The sequence below is a fragment of the Orussus abietinus genome, unplaced genomic scaffold (genome assembly GCF_000612105.2).
Source record: "Orussus abietinus isolate OABI.00-Male unplaced genomic scaffold, Oabi_2.0 scaffold401, whole genome shotgun sequence".
NCBI classification, from domain to species: domain Eukaryota; kingdom Metazoa; phylum Arthropoda; class Insecta; order Hymenoptera; family Orussidae; genus Orussus; species Orussus abietinus.
In genome coordinates this window covers 12848-39481 of record NW_019394547.1, presented here as the reverse complement: position 1 = coordinate 39481, position 26634 = coordinate 12848, and the positions used below count along the sequence as shown (strand labels likewise).

At 40.8% G+C, this 26634-nt stretch overlaps 1 protein-coding gene across 2 annotated transcripts; it reads right to left on the bottom strand.

Annotated features, from left to right (window-relative positions):
* On the bottom strand, positions 1-25079 carry LOC105697143 (neprilysin-1). Of its 2 annotated transcripts, none has more exons than XR_002762219.1 (13): positions 24990-25079; positions 14032-14163; positions 13688-13786; positions 12931-13103; positions 3847-4033; positions 3264-3440; positions 3090-3190; positions 2893-2948; positions 2303-2589; positions 2064-2222; positions 1907-1983; positions 1102-1263; positions 1-818 (listed from the first exon to the last, which is right to left on the bottom strand). XR_002762219.1 is itself a non-coding variant. In XM_023432672.1 (13 exons), the coding sequence occupies exons 1-12, from the start codon at positions 25017-25019 to the stop codon at positions 1164-1166; spliced, it is 1578 nt and encodes a 525-aa protein (XP_023288440.1). In that variant the 5' UTR covers positions 25020-25079; the 3' UTR covers positions 1-818; positions 1157-1163. The 2 variants fall into 2 exon arrangements, 1 of the variants encoding a protein (XP_023288440.1); XM_023432672.1 differs by having other exon boundaries at positions 1157-1263.
* Positions 25080-26634: the final 1555 nt, after the last annotated feature.

Sequence of the window (26634 nt, the reverse complement as noted above, 5' to 3'; positions counted from 1 at the left end):
TTATCAGCAATAATATCTTCATAGACTTAGATTAACAACGGTGTTTTGTAATTCACGAGTTTATGCTTTCGTTTCGAAGGGACCGGCGTGTCTTTGAGCGAGACCATTTGATCGTGCCCGACGTTCCTTCAGGATGATCAGAATCGGAAGGAGTCTTGGTACTCGTGCTCGCGACAAAAGGCAAAAGAGGTAGAGGAACAAACGGGAAGGAGACGGGAGACGACCGGGGAGGAAGAGGGAAAGAGAGCCCCTTCGAACGCGTAATGCTTAAGGATATCACAGTTCGCGATGTCTTGCTTGAGTGAACGAAGAAAATGTAAAGAAACTTTAACGGTGTTACCCCCTAGTGGTCGGCATCGACAATTACCTCGGAGGGTAACAATTCGATTCGTCCTTCCCTACCTCGAGCTCGATCTCCCAGTCCTGAGCTCGCAGTCGAGACACTCGACGAACATGTACTACGAGTCTGCAAACCGAACGGTCAAAGCGAATAGGTCAACTACGTGTACTTATTGCTCTCCCTATGTTACTCTAGAACCTCCTAAAACTTCATAATAAATTTAACATTAATACCGCTCGGACGTCGCGCTCTGCCGGCGACAGCCCCTCTCTCTCTCTGCCATTAGACTTTGAAAAACGCTATAACAAGCTTGTCGGATTTAAACTTCGCGACCTAATCCACGCAAAGGTGCCAGACCCTTCCATCGGTGTCCGCAGGACGAGGGAAACTCTATCTCGATAAACGACCTCCGAAAAACTCTCCAAAACGAGCCCCTTCAGAGGACTCGTCGGCTGTCCGCTCCTCCTCGGCTCGATAACTAAAACATCAGAATCGTCGTATTAGAATCCCAAAGAGACCTCTAGTTTGAAATTCACTCGCCTCCGCGCGCATTTCAATTGCGAATAATTTATTTATTCTCGGCGGGACTGGTAGGTTAGCACCTCCTCTCTAGGTGGCGCTTCTCTACCTTTTAAACGCCATGTCGATAGGAAGGTTTTAGTTACCCGTATTTCTGCACTTCGACGGTGAATCGCTTTGATAACATTCATTTTATATACTATTACTCTCCAATGCTACTCATTGGAGGTGCTTCGGCGAACCTCTGTCGAGCCTTCGATGAACAAAATCCATTTTAAGACGTGATTCGGTCCTCACTTCGCTATCACCAGGTACTGCACTTCTTCGTAGGGTTCATCCTGGCGCCGGCAGGACAACGAAACGCTTCGGCGAAGGCTGGGGAGTTCATCATGATACCGTTCACCCTGAACAATGAAATAACCGTCAGGATGTGACAATGTTAACTGCATGTTAGAGGCACGTTAAGGTGATATATACATAACAAAAAGCCGAAATATTTATCAAAATCGGTGCACCGAATCATTTGAAACTTCACCGCGAAATTATGGAGATCCTAAGGATGAACGTGATGCTGAGGAAATTTCATTTTTCGAGAGAAATGTTTGTATTCATCTCGGACAAGATCTAAAAACACATTTCTTTTTTGCGAAAAATATAATTTTACGAACATCGCGTTCTTCCTTAGGGCTTTCATAATCACGTGTTAAAGTTTCAGATAATTCGGTGCACCCAGATTAATTAAGATTAATTAATTAAGAAAACAATTAATCCTTCGGATGCCACTTTCACGTCCTCTTAACACTAAAATCCGTTGACGAGTTTCGGATTTCATATATATGTAATTATAAATATGAAGTAATAATAATTATATATCTGATTTGATATTATGTAACCATATAATATCGCATTATTATGTATAAGTTTATAGGGTATAATTAAATGGTTTCTAAATTAAATAGAGTTTTTTTAAGAAAATGTCGATTCGCCCGTCAATTTGACGGGTGTCCGTAGAAATAGGTATATAAGAAATGTTGTGTTAATTAATACCTCTCAGGAAATGGAGAGTGATAGTCTAGCTCGACGGAAAGAATGTAGGCCTCGGCAGTCATGTTAGAGCAGTATGTCTGTGGGCAAGGATGTAAAACGTTAATAACCCAGATAGACAAAGTGATGCAAATTTTGCATCACTTTTTTTTCTTATCACCTGGGCAGCGCTTATGAAGAATAGCTGGCTTGGACGAAGTCCTTCCAGCCCTGGCAGGCTCCGATCCTTTCCATTGGTCAATGTGTGCCAGGTTTGGTAAGAAATCTGCAAGGCTCCGATGTCAGCCACGTTTTCATTCCTCGTTATGTTCCAGTCAAACTGTAAAAGTCAAAGATCCAGGATATAGAACTCTCTTAAGAACCGACGGAAGCAATCGGAACTCAAGTGGAAACTCGTACTTGAACGTCAACGCTGTTCCCAAAAAGCTTCACTTTTCTCCAAAAACTTCTAGCATAAAGCTTAGCGACGCATTCTATCCTTGATTCTAGCCTCTTCCAAGTTTCTGGCGTTAACCATAACCAGGGATCTTTGTCGAAATCCGGATCCGATGGTTGTCCACGATGATGAAGATCGAAGGCATGCAAAATCTCGTGGCCGATCACCGATCCCAATGTTGCATGTGCGGCATATGCAGGACCTCCATCCCAGGACCAAGACCATGCAGTCATCAGGGTTAGAGGAATCACTAGGAATAAAAAATGATATAAGAATTACGGCACTAGGAATTAAGTATAATATAAGAATAGCGACATATGCAGGACCTCCATCCCAGGACCAAGACCATGCAGTCATCAGGGTTAGAGGAATCACTATCCAACCTGAGACTATTGTATGTTGTTCTTCATAATCAAATGATTATTAACTGCATTGTTTTCAAATCGATAATGATTACATCTATTCGGAATCAACTAAATATTAGTAGATGGTAGAGAAGAGATCTAACCACCTTTCAAAGTTACCGTCACATACGAATACAGTTCTAACTTACCGATGGAGTTCGTGGAGGATTCATAGTAAGCATTCACTGCGTATGGATGGCGCCACCTGAAACGAATACCAACTTCATTCGAAAGAAAACCCTCAGGAGATATTCCAGATATTACTCAGGTTGATATTCCAAAAACAAACAGAATTTTTTTTTATGCTTGGGTAAAACCCAACAAATGTCTCTCTTCCCTGGTTTACCTTTCTCTGATACTCCCTCGTAACGCGTTCCCGTTTATGCTCCGGATTTGTCGAAATCTCCGTAGAACACTTGCAAAAAAATCCTCGTGATCGATGGCGACCTTAAAAGGGATAAACCTTAAGGTAGAAAATAAAGATACCTAACTACCAGATTACTTGAAAATCCGAGTTTACCTCCATCATTTCGCTGTTCAGTAAACTGTCGTTGTAGTAACTCGGCCACACATGAAACGTACCTCTCAGAGCTTTCAATTTCAATAAAGCTTGAGTCCTCGTCCCGTCATCGAGCCAGGACATTACGAGGAGCCTCTCCGCGAGAGTTTCCTTAACTCGTTCAAAAAGTCCCGCCACCTTTAACGGGGACAAAAAACACTTATTAACATTGAAAACGTATCCAACGTTCCGTTTCGTAACGAGTAAAAAGCTATTCTCTCCTCGAAGTTAAACGAGCTTCTCTTCGTATTTAATAGATAAAAGGTAATACAAACTTTATCCGAGGGCCTTCGTATTCTCGTTTAATTTCCGAATCTATTATAGGTTTAGCCATTGCGTGGAAGTAAACGAGGGCTTGCGGATATCTACCGGCAATTTGCCGGGGGAATGCACAGGAGGAACGCGATCGTCAAAGCTTCCGCGGCCATTTTCTTCGATATCGTTAAATTAAGTCTCACACCTGTTGCCGGGTACTACCCAGAAATTCCAACGAATCGATATCGATTGGCTATTAGACCTCGATAGCGCGTAGTTGCGTTCTCACCCGATTGGCTATCGTTTCCAGAAACTCCGAGGTATACTGCCGCACGTAAAGAGCCCCGACGGCGGAGCTGAAGACGTTCCTTGTGAGCTTGCTGCAGGATGCATTCCAATTCTTGCTTGCACTCACGTTCACTACATCGTGCAGCGTGTCTGCTGCATACAGCACCAGAAGTCCGTTGTGAATGACCCTTGAACAGTGACAACAAATTATTGGATTTCACGTAACCTCAAAACTACTTAATTATTTGATAAGTTGCAACAATTACATCAATATTACTCATAAAACATGGTTACGTAGAGATGATATAAGTAATGTAACGTATACGTTGCATGCGTTACCATTTTACAGTTATATAACTTTTTTCTGAAACGAATAACCTGCACATGACATGTCACGTAACCTCAGACCTACTCCATTATATGATGAATTGCAACAATTATATCAATAGTACCCATGAAACATAGTTACGTAGAAAGGATGTAAGTAATGTAACGTATACATTGCATGTACGTATAATTTATACTACTATTTTTTACGCAGTTATATAACATTTTTCTGTCGGTAACATGTTATGTGTTATTTTAATACCGTACAATTGGCACATTTGTAACAATGCTGCGGAAGGGAAATAATTTGGTTTTATATAATGTATCTTTTCAATAACTTTCATTATATATCATGTTATTTCGGTTTAACGTAATTATAATATAGAGTCCTCGGTGGGTATTAGCTACCAAAATCGGGTATAATAATAATATATAATTTGTAATAAACATAAAATGGTGGAATACATGTCTTATACGCGTAAATGTAGCGAAAATATACAGTAGCCGTAAAAAAAAAACATTAATCAGGCATGATTAATTTCTTTCAATTAACGTAATGTTTTCACGTTAATTAAAAGTATAACTAACGATTATTGACGACTTTTTATATTCCAACTGTAGCATTTGTAAGACGATTGCGATTTATTCCATGTATTTTATAAACGCATTAAATACATGTCTACAAATGTTTAAATGACGTTCATGCTACAGGATTGGAAAGGTAGTTTATATATGTAAAATGGACGAAATATCGTCGTTCAATTACACTTGGAAAGACGTTAAAACATGCAGAACATTTTACCCTGCTTCTAAACCTGTATTTCACTATTTCATGTTTATTTCTTATTCGGTTGGATCTAAAGGTATTGTTAGGAACAGTTTTCGAAGTGAAAGACAAATTGATTTGTTTCCGAGGCTCGAGAAAAATCGCCTCTCCGTTCACCCTGACATTTTATTCCAGCGTTCCTATTCATTGTTACCCTCGGTCATTAACACCCTGGACGCCACATTAAGGGTGTCCATTAAGCATAAGTCGTATAAATTCGTGATTCAAGCAATAACGATATTTCACCGCACATGGAACCATAATGGCGACCCCTTCACCGAAACGCGAATTCGCCCTCCGAGGCGATTTATCATCAGTTTTCCTCGGCTGTCCAGAGCCCGTTCAGATGAGAACGAAAATATCAGTCGGAGCCTCTTCCAATGGTACAATACCCCATGAGATGTGTAATTGATAAATGGCCGGATTGAAAGAAGAACCTAATCCCAAGACCGAGAAAAGACAAGCGAACGGGGTATCCCCCGGACATCTCCCTCTCATTGTCAAGAATTTCAAAGTACCGCCAAATCGGTCACGTGACATAAACTCAGTTGCTCTCAGCAACTAGTACGGATTTCTATTATCAAGTAATAATGAAGAGATCGACGTAAAACCGTCGAAATCCCGTGAATTCGTCATTCTAACGACTCTTTAGGACCAACGTCGCCATCTGTGACGTTTAGCTGCAACTAAATGAATGCTCTAAAGACCCGCCTTAGCCCCGAGACAAGACCAGCATTCTCTTGCGATCGTTGGTGAAAGTATTTTCCATATTTTCCCATCTGACCCTATAATATTCCAATTCGAAGGTATTCTAAATTGTTCGAGCCAGGTCCTGAAACTCTTCATTTTCAATCTTAACCCTCCAAGAAGCGTAAAACATCGAATACGTGCCCGGGCCACGCCATGTTGGTTCTAGTCCATAATAAATAAATAAATTTTCTATGAAAAATTAAATTTCATCAGATTCAGGACGGGCCTCTATATTCACGTGGTAAAATTTGAAACGAGGGCATCCAATTCGAAGATTACTTTCCCCAACGATTTAACTTATATATATATATGCATGAGGTATGATATGAGGGCACCAAAAAACGATTGAAAATTACTTCACAAATCCATTCAGTATAGAATTCTGGACCACATGAAAAATGTTATAATTCAACATATACAGTTATTCCCAATATATATCGCGATTTTCGAAAAAGTGGCTTATATGAGGAGTATATTTATATATGTGCCCATAATTATGAAAGAGGTCTAAGTCAAAATAAAAAAAGAAATGAGTTTATTAGTTATTTCACGCCATATTATTTCAAACGAAATTAATTCAATGTAATTTCGAAACAAAAAATATATGACACTTTCATAATTATGGGCACATATATCAGGCTGACTCTTTCGTATCATCTTAAGAAGTGCAGGGCAAGAGAGGGTGAAAAGGCGCGACGTCACCCCTTCGGTCCCTAGATTCCTCCAATTTCCAATAACGTCCCTCTAGCGTGGAAGACGCATCGGGGTGTCCCGCGGTGTCGGAGCATCCTGCTCGCCAGCCCTGACCGAGATTCCCCTGGGCCCGCGTAGCTATTCGGAGTAATTAGTAGGTTACATTCGGCGCCGTGCAGAGGGCGACAGGGGCGACGGGCGCGAGAGGAGCAGGGCCGGAAGAGCAGATCTGGTGGCAGCAGTCAACGGGTATGGTAATGCCGACCTCGTAGGCGACGCGCTGTGCCAAAAGTGGCATTTGGCTGGCGTATTGTGGGTCACGTTCTATCAACGCCATTCCGTCCCTTTGATATCGAGCGCGGCGAGCCCGGTTGCGACCTGCAGCTTCCCGAGGCTGATCCAGGATTTCCCGAGGACATTCCGTTCTCCGAATGCTTCCGGAAGTTGCGCCGCCCAAGGCCTCTGCACGCGTGCCAAGGCGGGTCCGATCTAATGGACCCGATCGGATACTTCTTTTCACCACTCCCAGGGGATCTACTCATCTGGGAGAATTTTCTAATTGTCGCTTTAGAGTTGTTACGATTATCCTACTGTATGTATTGTTGAGGAGCCGGATATACGGAGGGCTATGTCGCGCGCACACATTCTTCAGATGTCATGTAAATGTTCTTTAGATGTCATGTAAATGTTCTTTAGATGCCATGTAAATGTTGTTTAGATGCCATGTAAATTTTCTTTAAATGTCATGTAAATGTACGTCAGATGTCATGGGGAAATGTTTTAATTATCGCTTTAGAGCTGCAATTATTATCCTACTGTATGTATTATTGGGGAGCACGGATGCACGGAGTAGCATATCGCGCGCTCACATTCTTCAGGTGTCATGTAAATGTTCTTTAAATGTCATGTAAATGTACGTCAGATGTCATGGGGAAATGTTTTAATTATCGCTTTAGAGCCGCAACTATTATCCTACTGTATGTATTATTGGGGAGCACGGATGCACGGAGTACCATATCGCGCGCTCACATTCTTCAGGTGTCATGTAAATGTTCTTTAGATGTCATGTAAATGTTCTTTAAATGTCATGTAAATGTTCTTCAGATGTCATGGGAGAATGTTTTAATTATCGCCTTAGAGCTGCAACGATTATCCTACTGTATGTATAATTGGGAAGCGTCATTTTACATCATAAGGAAGTATGAATAATAGGGTCCTTATCACCAAATTTCAGGCATAATGATAGTGACCAGTAAAATTCAGCGTATATATACGCGAATAATGCAAATGGGTTAATATTGACCAATCGCCAAGCAGGATTATTCGTCAGTGTTCATACAAACATCCATTACCCGTGTTATCTTGAAGGGAGGCTCAAATATCAATATCAAATTAATTTCATCCTTATTTTAAGCCGATATGAAAGAGTCAGCGTATATACAGGATATAACCAAACTAGTAGTCACGGTTTACACCGCGCTATCCTTATCAAAAAGTAATGAAATAAGATGTACATCATTCCCAGTTATATCAAAGAAAGGAGTAATTATCTAATTTTAACTTTTCTCGCTCCTGGTTCCGTGTAACATGAAATCCTTATCACGCGTTTCGCGTCCCACGGGGGCCTATAAATAAATAAATGTGAAATGTTGCATGAGCAATAATATGGGTACATGTAAATGGGAGCGTCTATCATGCATGTACCTTTATACGCGTAATATCGCGCGATGTACCCCGAGGGCTTCAAGATAGTACTTTCTGATTCCATTTCCGTTGGAGCCTTAAGAGAAGCATTATATGACGGTACATGTAAAGCTACAAAGTCGAGATGACATTTCCCGGTGGCGCGTCAAAGTGAGAATTTCGAACGTCAAAAGACAAGAGGGATTTTTCAAACGACAAAAAGGGGGAAAGAGGAAATCAGATCCATGTAGAGACCCGGGTATTCACAACAGTACCTCCTAAAATGTACCGTAGCAGCACAGAATATTTTATAAACATGTTTTTCCGTAATACCTCCAAATACCTCCAGCGATAGATTTTTTAAGACGTCCTGTAGATTTCACTTTAGGATGTCCAAAATATTCCTTGATAATCTCAATGACATATTCAGATTAAATAATTCAGAAACACGTATCGAAGTGACATTATTAAATTAATAAACATCTAACAAAAATTCATTCTTCACATCAGGATTATTATCGAACACTTCATTTGGTATCGAAGTACACGACCGATTTTTCCAGTATCTCCATTATTTCATTGTGGTAGTAATAAGCGTAATTTTGAATATTTTCAAAACGTCTATTATATACTCGGCAGATAATATTAAGAAAAAAAAAGAAAACCGCAATTAAAATCAACCGAAATCTTTTGTATATCTGTAGGAAAAATATTACGATAACATAGAACATTTTTGTTAACGTTAAATATATAGGAAACATGAGACAAATATTTTGCGTTATTAGGGTAGCCATTAATCCATTGTATTGGTGTAATATTACATCCCCAATATACGTGATATACCACCGCTATATGTTACAATTTCGGTGCATTTTCTGTATACCATATATGTGGGGAATTATTATTCAAAATTGCAGTGCATTCCTGTATGCGCTGTTCGCCGCGATTAATGCATAGATATTAATCATGGCCTACGGCATTGAAATTTCAAACATGGAGAGTGATCGATTGACTTAATTCGCGAGGATCCACCGAGAAAATCTACGCCGAAAACTGTCATCCCCAGGAACAGGACGAATTTAAAAGGGCATCGATTCGCTCCGCTGGAATTAATTAGCATTAACGAGTTGCGCTAAATTACCGGGGAATGTTTGCCCAGGCAAATAACAGAAACAAACGGATGAACGATCGATCGAAATCCGCGCGGCGAATAGCCAAAATTGTTTCGTTCACGGAATCTTCTCGTGAGCCATTCCAAGCGAGTCCAAATGCGGATTCCGATATGCACTTCGATATGCAAACCGCTGCAGTTATTTCGAGGTTAACTTCCCAGTAATGCTCCCCAGTGGATGCGGAAACTTTCCTCTCTACTGCGTATCGAGTATTAATACGGACGATTGTGTCTTAACACATTCGCGGCCGGCAAATCTTTTCCGTTTCAAATACTGACAAGGAAAGTACCTACCCCCTCCGATTTTGTTTCATTTTTAAATATGTTATAGAGGACTAAAATCTAAGGGACCCGTGTTTTTTTTTTATTAGCGGATAAACACTTTAGGGGGTGAAATCAGGCTTCAAGATTGGCCGTACAAGGGGTGAGTTGGCTGTTTCATATAGAAGCACTTGATCGATTTTCATGAAACAACCGTCAAAATGTAGGGAATGAAGAATTATGAAACATGCACTTGGAATTTTTCGAAAAAATTCATTTTTAAGGGGTGACCCACCCCTTTGAATACTTCTTTTACCCCTTACGTGAGCAGTAATTGTTCTATCCAAATGAAACTTGGTTAGTTTATAGACCAGGACAATACAAAATAACTAACTAAGAGGCTACTAAAGGCGTCTTAAATATGTTATAGAGGACTAAAATGTAAGGGACCCGTGTTTTTTTTTTTATCCGCGGATAAACACTTTAGGGGGTGAAATCAGGCTTCGAGGTTAGCCGTGCAAGGGGTGAGTTGGCTGTTTCATATAGAAACACTCGACCGATTTTCATGAAACAACCGTCAAAATGTAGGGAATGAAGAATTATGAAACATGCACTTGGAATTTTTCGAAAAAAATCATTTTTTAGGGGTGAGCCACCCCTTTGAATACTTCTTTTACCCCTTACGCGAGCAGTAATTGCTCTATCCAAATGAAACTTGGTTAATTTATGGACCATAACAATACAAAAAAAACTAAGAGGCTACTAAAGGCGTCCGACGTTTGGTCCAATATTGCCTGCACGGTCAAACGAATTTCGCCCATATATCGAAATGGCTCCGTGTTCAAAGGGTTAATCGATCCCTAGCTTACGGGCAACACCGCGATTCGATATTCAGACGTCCCAGGGACTGTCGGACAATTCGAACAAGAGGCGTTTTATCGACAGCAACGAGATGAACTGGGCCTGGAAAATTGTGACGTCCGCAAAATCGCATTAACCCCCGAAAAAACATTCACTCGGATAGCCCTCCGAGCAGTCGAGCGGCGGCGCGACGAGAAAAACTTCAATACCGAGTTTTTTATAATTAATATCGAACGGTCCCGATGGCGAGGGTGGGCGAGAAAAAGTGGGAGCAGCCATGTCGAATGTTTGCCGGAGAGACCGAGAGAGAGGATGACGCTTCACAGGGAGAAACGTTGGGGATTGGGGGAAACTACCTCGCTCCACGTTGAAATATGCACTGCCAATTAGAGCGAAACAATGGGCGAAAAATTTGTATTGATTGTGCCAGGGCGCTTCCTTGGCCGGGTTTTGCGATGTTTCCTGCCTTTTCTTGTGCAAGGAAGTCCACGTACGTCACGCGATACTCTCCGAATGGTGCTCGAATACCTTCTAATTGGGACTTTTTAACGGCCTTAAGATGACATGAAAGGCGCCTAGAAATTTCATTCGTCGATAAATTAAAATTCATGTATACCTTTTTTCTGGTAACATCATTTTGAATACTCAAGGGAGAACATAAGCTGGCGCGTCCCTTCACCGACATTTATATTTATGTTGAAGTCTTTTACAGTTTATGTTGAGAATTAATCGAACTGAAGGGTCCTATATGTCATTTCGGTAAAATAATCATAAGAAGATTGATGTAAAACTGCCGAAATCCCATGAATTCATTATTCTAACGACTCTTTAGGACCCACGTCGCCATCTGTGACGTTTAGCTGGAACTAAATTTTTGCTCCAAAGACACGCGTTAGCCACGTGACCAACCAGCATCCAAAATCCAATTTTGAAAGTGTCAGGGTAATTCCTAGGTACGAGTGAGTCATGTGTCAAAGTTTTAGACGGTTCGATCCAATACCCTTAAAATAAAAGCGTCTTATTAGAGTCGACTGACTTGAAGGGGGTTCCACTTCGCCTTAATCACTACCATTTACGTACCGAATCAACCCTAACCTAACTCATCGAACGTTGTCGAGGAGAATTCGATGCACTAAGTTAAAGCGTACCTACGTTTGGAAAGTTCGCTTCTCCTAATGAGTCTTTAGTGATAGTGCCGTACCAGTAAACTCGGTCGAAGGAGTAACTTCCGAACATAACCTATCGGTATTCGGAAAAAGATGTATAAAGTCAGCCCTATTCCCGGCCCGAAGTTTAGAGGCTCCCGAGACGCGGCGATCATTCCTCGGAATTTATGCCCCTCGTAATTACATTGTAGATTTATCTGTCTGGTTTTATATCACGCTTACGAAGTTTCATCGACGGCGTTTAAAGGGCACTTAAAATAAGTGCCAGCGGATTAAGCGTTTAACACCCAACGGGTCTCTGCGATCATATCGACCCCGCCAACTCGATGTCACAACTTGAAGAGAAGTACAGAATTTCACGATGAAATTTATTTATCAACATTTAATCCGGCAATACATCGGAGTTTCCTTCGGCCTTTTGTGTGCCAGAGATATGAACTCGGGTGTTCAGGAGGAATTAAGATGATGTGAAAGGCGCTGAGAAACTGAACCGACGTCGATAAATTATAATTCATATACCCTTTTTGGTGGGAACGTCATTTTGAACTATCTAACTCTGTAATATTCCAATTGTTCGAGCTAGGTCCTGGAACTCTTCATTTTCGATTCTAATCCTCCAAGAAGTGTACAACATTGAAAACGTGTTCTGACCACGCCATGTTGGTTTTAGGCCATGATAAGTAAATAAATTTTTGATGAAAAATAAAATTTCATGAGTTTCAGGACTTTCTTTAGATCCTACATATTCTCGCGGTAAATAAATAAATAAATAAATATGCTTATATATATATATATATAAGCTCTTTCATATCACCTTAAGGGCGCACTCTATTTCCAAGCCCTGAACACAGAGGCACCTATCGGAATGACACAGGATTATTTTGAGTGGATAACTCGGCCTTGGGTGTCTTCCAAAATCCCTAATTGCTGCGCAACTCTGCAGCTAGGGAAAAATCCCCAGTACTGGCTCTGGAAGTACAAGGCTAATCTACGAACTTTGTGCACCCTTAGCATAACTAGATTTCGGGACTCCGGCCAAACAGGAGAGTTTACGGGTCGCAGACCGTGTTCTGCATCTCTGAAGATGAACAGCCCTAGCTCTGTTAGTACCCTAAATATGTACAAAGATATTACTAACAATATCCTTAAGGTGAAGCAAAACCCCCGAGAGAAGAATCGACTCGAATGCGTACTTTTTAAGGGCATTTCACGTTAAGGTGATGTGAAACCCTTCGAGAGATTTCATGGATGAAATCCGAGACTGAGAATTTCAAGGCATAGATGAAATCCAAGACTGAGAATTTCAAGGCATGGATGAAATCCAAGTCGCTGGTTTAGAGGACTTACCGGCGTGAAAAACGGTTCAGCAGTTTTCCAAGGCCCTGGAAATATTGCGGAACGGTGACGTAGACGTACAGCTGGTCGTCGACGTCGATTTCTCGGTCGTGGTCGTGGTCGCGACCATGGAGCTGCATACTAACTGGACCCAGCGTAGTGTTCAGAAGCGTCCACCACCTTATCTAACCGATGAACAGAAATTGTAATGATTTTGATCTGAATCATTGACAGAAATTCATGAAAGTTTCGTATAAGAATTTACCACGGGCTTAAGGTGACATGAAAGGGCCATTCTATATACATAAAGCGTGAAAATATTTATAAGACTTTTCTTCAAACTAAGTGCACCCAATCATTTGAAACTTCAGCACGTGGATTAGGAAGGCCCTAAGGAAGAACGCGATGATCGTGAAATGTCACTTTACAAAAAGGACTTTTTCTACTCAGCCTAGACTAGAACCAAGATCACATTTTTTTTTTGTGGAAAAGGAAATTTCATGGGCATCGCGTTCTTCCTTAGGGCCTCCATAATCGCGTGGTAATGTTTGAAATTACATAATGCACCCAGTTTGAGGAAAAGTTTTATAAATATTTTCACGCTTTATGTACATAGAATGATTCCTTTATTTCACCTGAACATATGGACGAGGTTGGATCATGAAGAACTGTTACAATTAATTGTAGATATAAAAACGTAGAAATTGTTACTATCGACCTCGGTCTTCCTTACATGTAAATTATGACTTACATGTAAATGATGACTTACATAACCGAAACTCTCCTGGAGGTGCGTCAGATTGTAAGGAACGAAGGCTCGCTGATCGACGTCCACCCAATTGTAGAGGTCCTTGTGCCTCGGAAGGATCTGCGAGAATAAAAGAATGAGTGCTAGGGACCCTATCTGCTCCGGTTTCGCTGCATCCAGTGGATGGGAAAAGTTCCTAGCTGTGTACAGCTTCCGGGTCCGCTTCGGGAACTTCAACTTCAGAGGGAAGTTTCAATTGTACCGCGGCGATGCTACGGCTCGGGTTGTCCAAGTAAACGAGCGGCCCCGTTCAAACTAGACGTCCCCGAAATGGGGAGATCGATCTAGCGATCGATCGTTCTCACCTTGCCGAGGGCCGAGCAGAATTGCAAGATCTGATCGGTCTCCGCTGATCGTTCCCTGGGGTCCATCATTCTTGGCAGGAGTCCGCGGATGATTTTTTCAATCATCTGAGACCGCTTCTCTACCATGGAACTCTGAAACAAGGACAAGACGCGTTGATGAGTCTGTAAATGTTATCACTCCACCTATCGCATAAAGTGATAATCCTGACTAGACCCAGATATACAAAGTGATGGGAAATTTTCATCGAATTGCCTCATAAAAGATCATTAGTCATGAGGATGTTGCTTACGAGTCCTCGTATAGAACTCATATCTGCGGGACACAGTGATGAACCAGAAGTACTTGAATATGATACAAAGTTAAGGTGATATGAAAGGGTCACTCTATATATGTGCCCATAATTATGAAAGTGGTCTAAGTCAAAATTGAAAAAAAAAATGAGTTCATCAGTTGATTTCACGCCACATTATTTCAAACTGAATTAATTCAATGTAATTTCGAAACAAAAAATATATGACTTAGACCACTTTCATAATTATGGGCACATATATGAAACGTAAAAATATTTATAAAATTTTCACACCTATCGCATAAGATGGTAATCCTGAATAAGCTCAGATAAACAAAGTGATGCAAAATTTGCAGTGCAAATAAGATCATTAAATGAGTCATGAGGGTGTTCCTTATGAGTCCTCATTTAGAACTCATATCGCGGCACACAATGACGAACCAGAAGTACTTTAACATGAAACAAAGTTATATTCTTTTAGGCAGAAAAGTCGACGCCGGATTTGCCGGTACGTATGCAAATGGCCGTACTCGCACTCGGTGATCTGTTTACAGATCGGAAGAGTAAATTGTTATTCCGGCTTGATTGACAGCCTCGAAAAGTAGGTTTTCAATCTTCCGCGAAAGCACTTCTTCGAAGTGCTCTACGCGTCTCCATTTGTCTTCTGGCAAAGGATTTGTTATCTACTCCGAGGTAAGCTTTTCAGTCGAAACTCCGGAGCTCCGTCAGCGAATCGCAATCTGCCGGACAACCAACGCGAATGGCCCTATACTTTGTTTTTTGTTTCCCTTGTTGGGCTCGACCAGGTTATAGAGACACCGGGACAAGCGGAACTTTTCGATCCCGAAACTTTCCTCGCCAAGCTGCCAAATGCAGTCAGTTAAAGGACTTTCGCAACCCGGGAAGGTATTTCATCGAATTCCCGCCGTATCGCCTCGTGACAGTTATTAATTATAAATTAATAAGCGTAATTATTCAATTTAATAAGTTCCGCAAAACCGATGGGTTTATTTTAAGCTCCTTAAGCGGGTTAAAGTTTGAAAGAGATTTAATAAGTATAAGAAATATTTGATATCAGGCCTGACTTTATTTCATGCTTTGAGGAGAATTTAAGGTGAAAACAGTTTTGAGATGTTTAACAATGGCAGACTTGTAGAAGTTGGACATTTCTGATTTTCTTCATGATTTTCTTCAATGATAATGGTATGACGTCTCGGAGGGAAAATTTAGTTGGCACGGAAATCACAGATGGCGCGGGGGCACTTTGCAGTCAGTTAGGGCCTCAGAAATGAATTCAAAGGATTTCTGGTATTTAAGAAAACCTTTTTTACCAACGTCGATCAAGTTCCTCGATGCGTTTCACTTCATCTAAGTGTCTGTCAAAGCACAAACGCTAAAGCTCACAATTTTTAGGTGATACGAGAATTCTGAAGAAAGGAATTCGAGCTTCGAATTTTCCACCTCTTGTTACACCACGCCTCTGGATACTAACCCTTTATTTTCTTCTCCCAGCATTTTTCTCGCTGTCTCCATTACTTCGAAAGAGCAACTCGATACTTATGTCTCACTTTCTCGAGCTCCGAGATAGAAACTCCCTTCGGAAGTTTCGCCGATCCCGCGTAATGCAGAAAAAAGTATTTCAATGAAAGAAGGGGTAAAGAGAAAAAGGAAGCGAACGGAAATAAAAATCGATTACTAAATTATCGATGACTCGTGAGACTCGAAGTTTAAAATGGAAAAGTAATAACTTGATGGAACTCGACGTAATGGGAAATACTCGAGAAATATGGGTGATAACTTTTTCAATAAAACTTCACGTTAAATAAGACTCTGTATGTAGATCGTTGAAAAATGTTCTGCCATGAAGACTTTCGTTGGATTAAAACCCGTGGCACGTTTCAATTAAGTCAGATTCATTTGATAGGGAGCTCCTTGGAGAAATATAAATGCTCATTACCATAGGTACCACCCCTAAGTGGTACCACCTCTAAGTGGTACCTTGAATACCCTCTACGGAATCTTCCTCGCTCTTCTGCGGCACTTTAACGGGGATTAAAAAATGGTCATGCGGAATTCAATACTGGATTAATGTTATGTCGTATGTTGTATGTTGACATTTCAGCTCTCTATGCAAACGCAGAGATTGATGTCTCACTTTGCAAAATGCAGTCCGCTTCTATGTGAGTACTGTACCGGTTCGCTTAGATCTCAGTATATTATATTATTGAAATGTACAATTTCCTTGCAACATCAGCTCGCCGTTCCAACCCAGAAATTGACGTCTAGCTTTGCATATTTTCGCGAAATCCCGCCTACTCAGCTTTGCAAACCGCGGAATCGTCGGAAGGCCGCGACAATATATTCGGTCGGGAGCTTTTGAACGGAACTTAAGTGCTCATTATGACAGGAAGCAGCGGGGGTGCCTCGAATATTTCCCGCGGAAGCTTTGTCGCTTCCCTGGCAGCAGTTATCGGGACTTGAAAATGGATGTATGTCGTTTTGGAGCAGTGGTTATGACGTTGGCCCAGCCGTCAGCGGTGCGCTTCGCGGCTGTTCGTTTTCCGCGGAAAAACAACTCGACCCAATTCGATCGCGGCTTGCGGATGGCTAGAGGGTTCGGCCACATTCAGAGCCGGCAATAATGAGAACGAATCTCCCAAGTTTTCCCCATCGATATTCGGTTAGTTCGGCACTTCGTCCGCCCTCGAGGTCCCATCTCTATTCCGCCACCCCTGGGCCCTGCCACTCGGGTTTCACGTCTTTCCTTTTTTCCCTATCACCTTTCCGTCCCGTCTCGATGTCCTCCTTCTCTGCCCTTCCTCCTTTCGTTCTTGCTTCGACTTCCAGCCTTATCACCCGCGAAGTTTCCGTCCCCTCGGCTATCGATCGATTGTTCAAACGGAATTCATGAAACGAGTCTAAATTAATATCACGTTTGAAATAGGAATTTTTTTATTGTTTACTTAACATTTCAAGAGCCGATTGCCCTAACTGATTAGTGGGATTTTTTTTAACTTTGATTAGTTAATCTTAAATCGGGGCAATTTCTGAATCTTTTTGTTTCGACTTCGAGCCTTATCACCCATGAAGTTTCCGTCTCCTCGGCTATCGATCGATTGTTCAAACGGAATTCATGAAACGAGTCTAAATTAATATCACGTTTGAAATAGGAATTTTTTTATTGTTTACTTAACATTTCAAGAGCCGATTGCCCTAACTGATTAGTGGGATTTTTTTTAACTTTGATTAGTTAATCTTAAATCGGGGCAATTTCTGAATCTTTTTGTTTCGACTTCGAGCCTTATCACCCATGAAGTTTCCGTCCCCTCGGCTATCGATCGATTGTTCAAACGGAATTCATGAAACGAGTCTAAATTAATATCACGTTTGGAATAGGAATTTTTTTATTGTTTACTTAACATTTCAAGAGCCGATTGCCCTAACTGATTAGTGGGAATTTTCTTAACTTTGATTAGTTAATCGTGAATCGGGGCAATTTCTGTTGACAAAGATTAACCTAACCGAAGATTAAGAGACATTAACCGGTAACCATCTAGAATCGCATTAATCACGGGTTAAGTAATTGATTAAGGATTTTAACTCGGATGTTGGGGCAACTGGCCCTTAATTGGTACACGTATACCAACATCATATAAATCGCATTATCACAGGTTAGGTAATCACTAATTAAGTTAAGTATTCACGGGTTAAGTAAGACGCGCACCTATTGCGAGGAATTTTCATAAACGTAATTTTCACAGGGGTTGGAATAAATTCATTTCGGTTTAGCCTAATTACTTTCCCGTCGAAATTAGGGCATCCGAAACCACTAACTGAATCCACCTTTTGGCTGGTCGTTGTTCAAGAGACATGCAAATTTCTGCCCTGTAGGTGCCCGGGATCGTTACCAAATCGGATCGGTTTGGTAATTGTGGTAACGCACCAGACCCGCTAACGAGCACTTAATTACATACAACACGAGGTGTTTCACTCGCAGTTCATAAACGTAATCTCGCCCAGCCGTACTGCCGCGAATTATTGCGTAATTCCTGTATCGCACCTCGTTATATGAAAGTTAATTACCTTGCGAGGCTCAACTTTTGCAGGAAAAAGGTTCAATGAAAAGTACACGATCTCGTTCATTGAAAGTAACGACTCTTAATAGCAAAAGAATAAGGAATTTTTTACCTCATTCTGTTAATCATCGTTCCTATGTAGTAGTATAAAAATGAATAAACGCAGAACCTTTTGCCGTAATTCTGTTATGGTTTAATTACTTTGTTTAGATTCTAATTTCCGTGTTCATCAGGAAGAAATCGGAAAATCAGAAAGTATTGCTTTATTATCTCAGAAGGCAAAAATAAGGTATGCCGAGTTAATTGATCTTTCGTATTGGGAATTTTGCACGGATTTTATTTCATTTAATTTTTAAAAGGACAAGTCTTGGGACGATCAGCTGTTTTCATTCAAATATAAGCTAAGAATAAAAACGCGATTTACTGGAAAAGGCTAAAGGGACGGGAAATAAATCGAGCGATACAGCGAAGAGAAAGAATAATTTCCGCGACATCTTCAAGGTAATCGTCCGTGGAAATTTGAAATCTCGATACGAGAACGCTCCAGTTCGTTTTACGATTTCGCCCCGTCGAAACAGAACGGAAAGGAAAATAATGTCTGCTGTGTAAATCGCTAGCCATACGACGTTAATTAGGATTTTAGTAATGCTTAAGTATTCTGTAAAATAGTCACGATAAAATGGAGACTATCCTGTGATAACATTCCATTTTATTCGTGTCCTTTCTCAAGCCGTATTACTTTCCTAGCACGAAGCTCTACTTTTCTTGCTACTATATTAATTAAGTATTCCCTGCACACATTCTATTAACAAGTTGGGACAACTAATTCTAAGTTGGTCGTAACTGTTCAGTACGTGCAGTCGTCCTTAAGGGATTTCCTTTTCTAAAGCGTAATGAGATCCTTTATGCATCTTCCCAAACATCTTTAACAGCATCCAGATGATGCCAAGGATTTTTTTAATTAAAATTTTCATTTCACCTTTTACTACATTTTGCCACTTCTTACAAGCCGGTAAAACTTTCTGAATAAAAGTGAAATTGTTCCTCCCGAATAACCCTTTCCTTTTCATTGTACATTATCTTACTTCACCTTATTGTAAGATTACAATTTTTTCTGGCAATCTTCTCATTTCAAATCTTCTTATAAATGATGAACTGTTTTCGCGCCCTGAATTTTTCTTTCCTTCTGATTTTTCCTTTCCATCGTACTTGTTCAGTATTGCCCATTTTCAATTCCATCCGACTTCAAAGTTCATTCTTATTGATCCTTTAAGCCTCGTACCAATACGTCAAAGTGCTCGCGTTTTCGTCGCCCTAATCCCGAGTTCCATCAACAAATTGCAATTCCCGATAAGCAAATTTCCTCGGGAGCATTTCCTTTCAATCGAATTCGACGTTCCCCTGTATCGATAACATTTGCATGCATTATTCCTAAATTCATGCGCATGAATATTCGCTTTAGGATTGTCCATTTCGAGACAGCTTTTTAAATCGCCGCTCGAAATCCATTAGACATGTTTCTATATGTCATAGCCAGACAGTAAAATCCGACATTTTGTAAAACGCGTAATCATTTTACAAAACGCGTCCAGATGGTCTAATTTTCATTCAATTAGCTTTGTTTAACAATTCGGCTACTCATTATATAAAGCAATTAGGCGTTTTATAAAACGACTAATGAATCACCGCTGCATTGTTAAATTTATTAAATTACTGCCTGTCTAATATCCTAGTTAAATCATTTCAATCAGTATATACATAACGTTTAAAATTTGAATAAAAAAATTGTGAAATGTTTTTGTTGGTCGATTGACCCTTTGGCTACTAAGAGCGCCTAAAGGCGCCCGACGTTTGGTCCAATATTGTCTGCACGGTCAGACGAATTTCGCCCATACGTCGAAATGGCTCCGTGTTCAAAGGGTTAATAAAACGCTTAGTTGCTTTATAAAATAGCTAGCCCAATCGTAAAATAAAGCTAAGGGAACGAAAATTTAACTATCGACTAGGCGTTTTACAAAACGCCGGATTTTACTATCTGGCTACGACATACATATGCAAAACAGGTAACTAACTTCGAAGCCATATTTTGGCCGATTGTTATTGGCTGTAATTATTAAGTCCATTTACTTTCTGACTTTTCCACTCATCTCGCGGATAAACTTTGCGAACAAACCGGGTGCTTTTCCCTCGTCTTTTCATACACTTGTACCACTTTTTATTACGCGAGTTCTCGAGTACCACGCAAACAGCTGACCAAGCTTTTTCAGTCATTCATGAATCTCGCGAACGAGGTGGTCATTAGTATGTCCGAGCGGCCATATTAATTTCACAAGGAGCTTAAAGCATCTCCTGCATTCGTCATGCTCGTCGAATTTAAAGAATCCCGTTTTCACGATTTCTGCCCGTACGAAGAACTGGAATTATGATTAATTATAACTACCAGAAAAATGTACATAACCCACAGAAGATTAGACAGAGAGTTAAGAAATTCCTTTTCTTTTATTACGGGGAATTTATTCATATCGAAGTATGTCTCTTTCGTAACAATATGCTGCAATATATTTTACCATTGTATGATATGAATTTCGGGAAAAGTTTGGAGACGGAAGATGCCTCTATATCTATCCAGCGTTGGACGCCTCCACCCTTCCCCTCTCGTCAAAATCCACAAACTTATTCCCTCTAAAATTGTATTTCATCTTTTGACGTTGGATTTTATTTTTGTAATATCTCGGAATACCGTAGGGGCATAGTTAACATGAAAATAAAAACAAGGGCGGTAAGATAAGGACTATTTCAATAATTGATATGGAGGATTGGGGAGATCGGTTTACGAAGCCTCTTGGACGCCATCTTGATTTTCCAGAATCCACAAACTTATTCCCTCTAAAATTGTATTTCATCTTTTGACGTTGGATTTTATTTTTGTAATATTTCGGAATATCGTAGGGGCATAGTTAACGTGAAAATAAAAACAAGGGCTGTAAGATAAGGACTATTTCAATAATTAATACGGAGGATTGGGGAGATCGGATTACGAAGCCTCTTGGACGCCATCTTGGTTTTCCAGAAGGCGAAGCTCTTCGCGCGAGTATACTATTCCGTTGGAAGATTGCCACTGAAAGCGCAAAATCTCGTCACGCCGCCTTCCTCCTGGAAATTTATTCCAGGGAATCTCCTCGAAGAGCCGCTTCGAAAGAACGGCAATCCGAGTGATAATGAATTCCCGTTTAACATAAGGCGGCGGCGCTAAGGGTGTAAATCAAAGCTGGGGCTCGGTATATCAGAAAGATATATTGTTATACCGGGTATAAATCGGCATTCGCCCAACTGATATCTAGGATATATGGGACGTCTACTAAACATACTTGTCTTTGCCGTAAATACCTCTAACGAACAATGGGATGCCTGGAAATGAGATGCAAAAGATGCATAAACCCGTGACATCGAATGCGCAGTTCAAGAAACATTTATTTTTCGCTTATTTTCAGAGATCCGAATTTTACGCGATCAAGGGAGATGCGATTAAAAGAATATTTGGGAATGCCATGGAATGTCATAATGTTTGCGCAAGAATAAAAAAAACATTTACTGACCGTTGGCCGCGGGGCACCTTTTCGATGTTACTCTCTTTTGTTTTTATACCACTGTATCTTTTCCTGTACTATTTTTATTCTAAGTAATGTATGAAAAACTGCTCATTTCTGTTTTTAGGTGCTTCTTCCTGTATGTTGCAACAATTGCATGATAATAGAAAATATTTTCAAGCCTTCCGCTGAGAGGTACCTTTCCGATATCACTTTTTTGTTCTTATGGAACCGATACTTTTCCTGCAGCATTTCTACTCTAACAATGAGTAATATACAAGAAATTGCCAGTTTCCGTTTTCAGACGCCTTTCCTTTTTCCTGTATTACAATGATCGGCGAGGTCCCATCATTCTTCCGGGAAATTCGCCTCGCGCCATTTTGCAAGCGTCGCGTTTCGCGCCGAGAGGACGCGTCCATCTTTCCGCGACGTCGTCTGGTACGTGGCAGCTTTTCAAAATTCACGCGCCTCCTTTTTCACGTTTTCAACTTTGTAGAGGAAGCAAAGTCGCTACTCAAACTCGAGACAATGGCGCATAACGTAGGCAAACGAAAAAAGGATTTTACGAACTCGTAAATCCCAGTTTCGCATTCTCATTTTCTGCATGCGTTGCATTTTGCGTCAAGCGAACGCGGCCAACTTTCCGCGAAATAGTCTGAGTGGAACGTGCTTTCCAAAATTCAAAATTCAGCTTTTCAAAATTCAAAATTCAGCTTTTCAAAATTCACGCGCCTCCTTTTTCACGTTTTCAACTTTGTAGAGGAAGCAATGTCGCTACTCAAATTCAAAACAATGGCGCATAACGTAGGCAAACAAAAAAAGGAATTTACAAACTCGCAAATCCCAGTTTCGCATTCTCATTTCTGCATGCGTTGCATTTTCCGTCAAGTGGACGCGGCCAACTTTTCGCGAAATAATCTCAATGGAACGTGCTTCCAAAATTCAAAATTCGCGCGATTCCTACTTTACACCCCCTTTTGTACATTCTTCAAAATCGTTCTCTAAACTGGAAATCCCCTCTAAAATTCCCGCACCTCTCTTTCGCATTAATGGATGTATCATTTAATTCGTTGCAGAAGAAACATCACGTGAAAAATCCCAGCCAATGGGCCAAAACATACGCGTGGAAGGAATGAATTTTGCAAAATCGTTTTCCAAATTCAAAATCCCCTCTAAAATTCCCGTACCTCTCTCTCGCTTTAATGAATGCATAATTTAATTCGTTGCAGAAGAAACATCACGTGAAAAATCCCAGCTAGTGGGCCAAAACATGCACATGAAGAAATGAATTTTGCAAAATCGTTTTCCAAATTCAAAATCTTTCGCATTAGTGTATGCATCATTTAATTCGTTGCAGAGGAAACATCACGTAAAAAATCCTAGCCAATGGGCCAAAACATACACGAGGAAGGAATGAATTTTGCAAAATCGTTTTCCAAATTCAAACTCCCCTCTAAAATTCCCGCACCTCTCTCTCGCTGTAGTGGATGCATAATTTAATTCGTTGTAGAGGAAACATCACGTGAAAAATCCTAGCCAATGGGCCAAAACATACACATGGAAGGAATGAATTTAGCAAAATCGTTTTCCAAATTCAAAATCCCTTCTGAAATTCCCGCACCTCTCTCTCGCTTTAATGTATGCATCATTTAATTCGTGCAGAGGAAACATCATATAAAAAATCTTAGCCAATGGGCCAAAACATACACGTGGAACTAATAAATTTAGCAAAATCGTAAGCAGCGGTTTCGAATTTCCATCCCGCTGGCTTGGAGTTCCATTCTCGCAACTTTTTCCGCCCCTCTGGCCTAGCCTTGAAACTTTCAATGCCACGCATCGAACAATAATTTGGCTGGCTCGTGTCCTCTGAAAGGGCCGGAGCCCGGCATGTGCATTATCGCCGGGGCGTTATCGAGATGCGCCGAAAATCCGGAGTACTGCTCTAGGCGACCTTGCCGATCCACCCGCGATATTATCCTACATGCAAACCCGCCGAATATGCGCCGCTTCCAATTTCGATCGAACGACTCCGACAAGTGGGTCAAGAACGCGCGACGCCGCGATTTCGGGCGCCCCCGCCGAGACGAGAATTCTGGGGGGAATTTATGCCCCCGTAGTGGCACGCCTGACCAGACCCCCCCTCGTTTTCGATATCTCGATCCTGAGCTCGCAGATATCGACCTTGCCTAAAATTGGCCCACCAGCTCGTGGCGCACAATTTCCCAATTTCAGAATCCCCAATATCGCGGAATAATTTCTAAATATTTTTTCTCCCCATCATCTGTAAATATCTCAATTGACAAATTTTTCAAGACGTCTTGTAGATTTTTCCACGATATTTTTTGTAATTCTTAGACATATTCAGATTTAATCATTTATAGGCATGTATGAAAATTATGTTTTAATTTACAAAATATAATGAAATTGTTTACTTTACTATTGTTATCGGACACTTCATTTGGCATCGAAAAACACTAAAAATGATATTACCACTTAAACTCATGTCTATGAAAATCTACAGTTTTCTATTTTCACCTAACCAAATAAAACTTATAACTAAATCAGATCTAATAAAAGAAACTAAACTCAATTTGAAAACATTTTATTTGGCGAGCACTGAAATACTGACCAATGAGTACACTTCGAGTGCTAGCGAAATAAAATGTTATCAAATTGAGTTAAAAATTCATTTTATATTTATCAGATTTAGTTTGAAGTTTTATTTCGTTAGATGAAAATAAAATACTGTAGATTTTCATAGACACGTGATTTTATGTGATAATATCATTTTTAGAATAGATGTACTTGTATTATGTGGAAGACAATGTGCAATTTGGGAATAATATCTGATTTGAGTATTTATTATAATGAATTTACTAACATATTTGGCAAATTAGTTGCCTTTTTTATTAGTTCTTGGGGTATACGAAGAACTATAAATAGTCCCGACAATGCGATTATTGATTATTAGAGAGGGAGGGGATACAGAAGAGAGGGTTACTCACTTTTATGAAGGTGTAAGCTCTGCTTTCCATGGCGCTGGACCTCTTCCTCCGAGGCGTCACCAGAAGGCCGCGCCGCCATCTTGGTCCGTCTTCCTGCAACACGTAAGGCGTCGTATCTCTTATCCGCGTCCCTTGAAATTGCCTCGGGGAATCGAGCCGTAAGTGGTGAACATTTCATCGTGCGTCATCGCGCACGTACCTTGTAGAATGCCGGCGAGGGTGGATTGGCTCTTTTGGGAATTTCCGAGGATGAGCAAAACGTCGGAGCACGGGAAATGCATCCGGCCATTTTGTAATTCCGCGGGGGAGCCAAAGTGACAAGGAAACCGTGTCAAGATATAAATAGAGCGCGTTCGTCAGCGTATATATGTGTGCGTTATATCGTGTATATACGTATAAACGCTATAACGCATACATAACGATATAATGCGGACATATACACGCTATAAATATGGCCGAAGTCGGTTACAGACGGAAGGCACGTGAGAAATTCTTCTCCGCGTGTTTCCCGTAACCAATTTGCGGCGGACCTAAAACATTTACAATATTCCTGGGAAGTTTATAAGTTTTGCGAGACGCTAGATCTCCTATCGGGGCTTCTTGAGATTGCCTCGGGGAATTCAGCAGGAAGTGTTGAACATTTCACGGTGCAGGTAGGTTATAAAATGCCGGCTCGGGCAATTGGTCCTTTTGGAAATTTCACAGCTTCGTGCAGTGATGGACAGAGAACACTTGGGCCTATTTCCTAGCTCCGACAAAACAACGAATTCAGAGGGGGAAATGGAGTCGAAAATTGGACCACGTGGCAGGTACGGTATGAAATTCAAGCTGGAGCAGTTGGTGCTCTTTTGCATATTTTCCAGCTCCATGCAATCTAGGAAATCAGGGAATGGGGAGGTCTGTCAAGAAATTCCTAATAGAGACATATGAGGACCAAACTGAATGTAGATATTGTTGCTGTAATAAATGTCCACATCTGATGAGGAAGTAAAAAATCAAATTATTTCCTTTAAACCTTGTTACCGTGAGATTAATGAAATCGGACTTTACCTCAAGAGGTGAACGGAAACGCTCGATTCTTTTTTCGAGTTATTTCGTCCACGTTACAATTTGCATTATTTTCTCCACGTGGACTCCGGATACAAAAGAGAGGAAAAGCCTGCAGGAAGCGACATCCGTTTCCGGGATTGTGGGAAACAACCGCGTCTGCCAGTTTCCGGACGTGCGGCGAAATGTCAAGCAGTGCCGGGGTTAACCACAACGTGCCAAAATGGCGACTCACCACGATCGTTGAAAAAGCCGAGACAAATACCCCACCGCAGGAAGCATTTTTCATCTCCCCGCAATAGCATTGATGGAAACACCGAAACTGCGGATATTTTCCGTTTAGTGCCACGTAACCCATCACTGGTCACTAATGCATTTCATTCATCTCTGCTCTCTTCAAAAACTTTTTCAAAAATGCCAGATTTAGTACACCTGTCGGCATGGTCATCAATTTTTCATATACTGAAATAATATTTTTAAACAAATGTGCCTAGCAAGGTGCATTGGCGTTTATTGGCCTCAAATGCATTCCATTCGTTCCTGCTCTCTTCAAAAATTGTTTAAAAAATGCCGGATTTAGTACACCTGTCGACGTGGT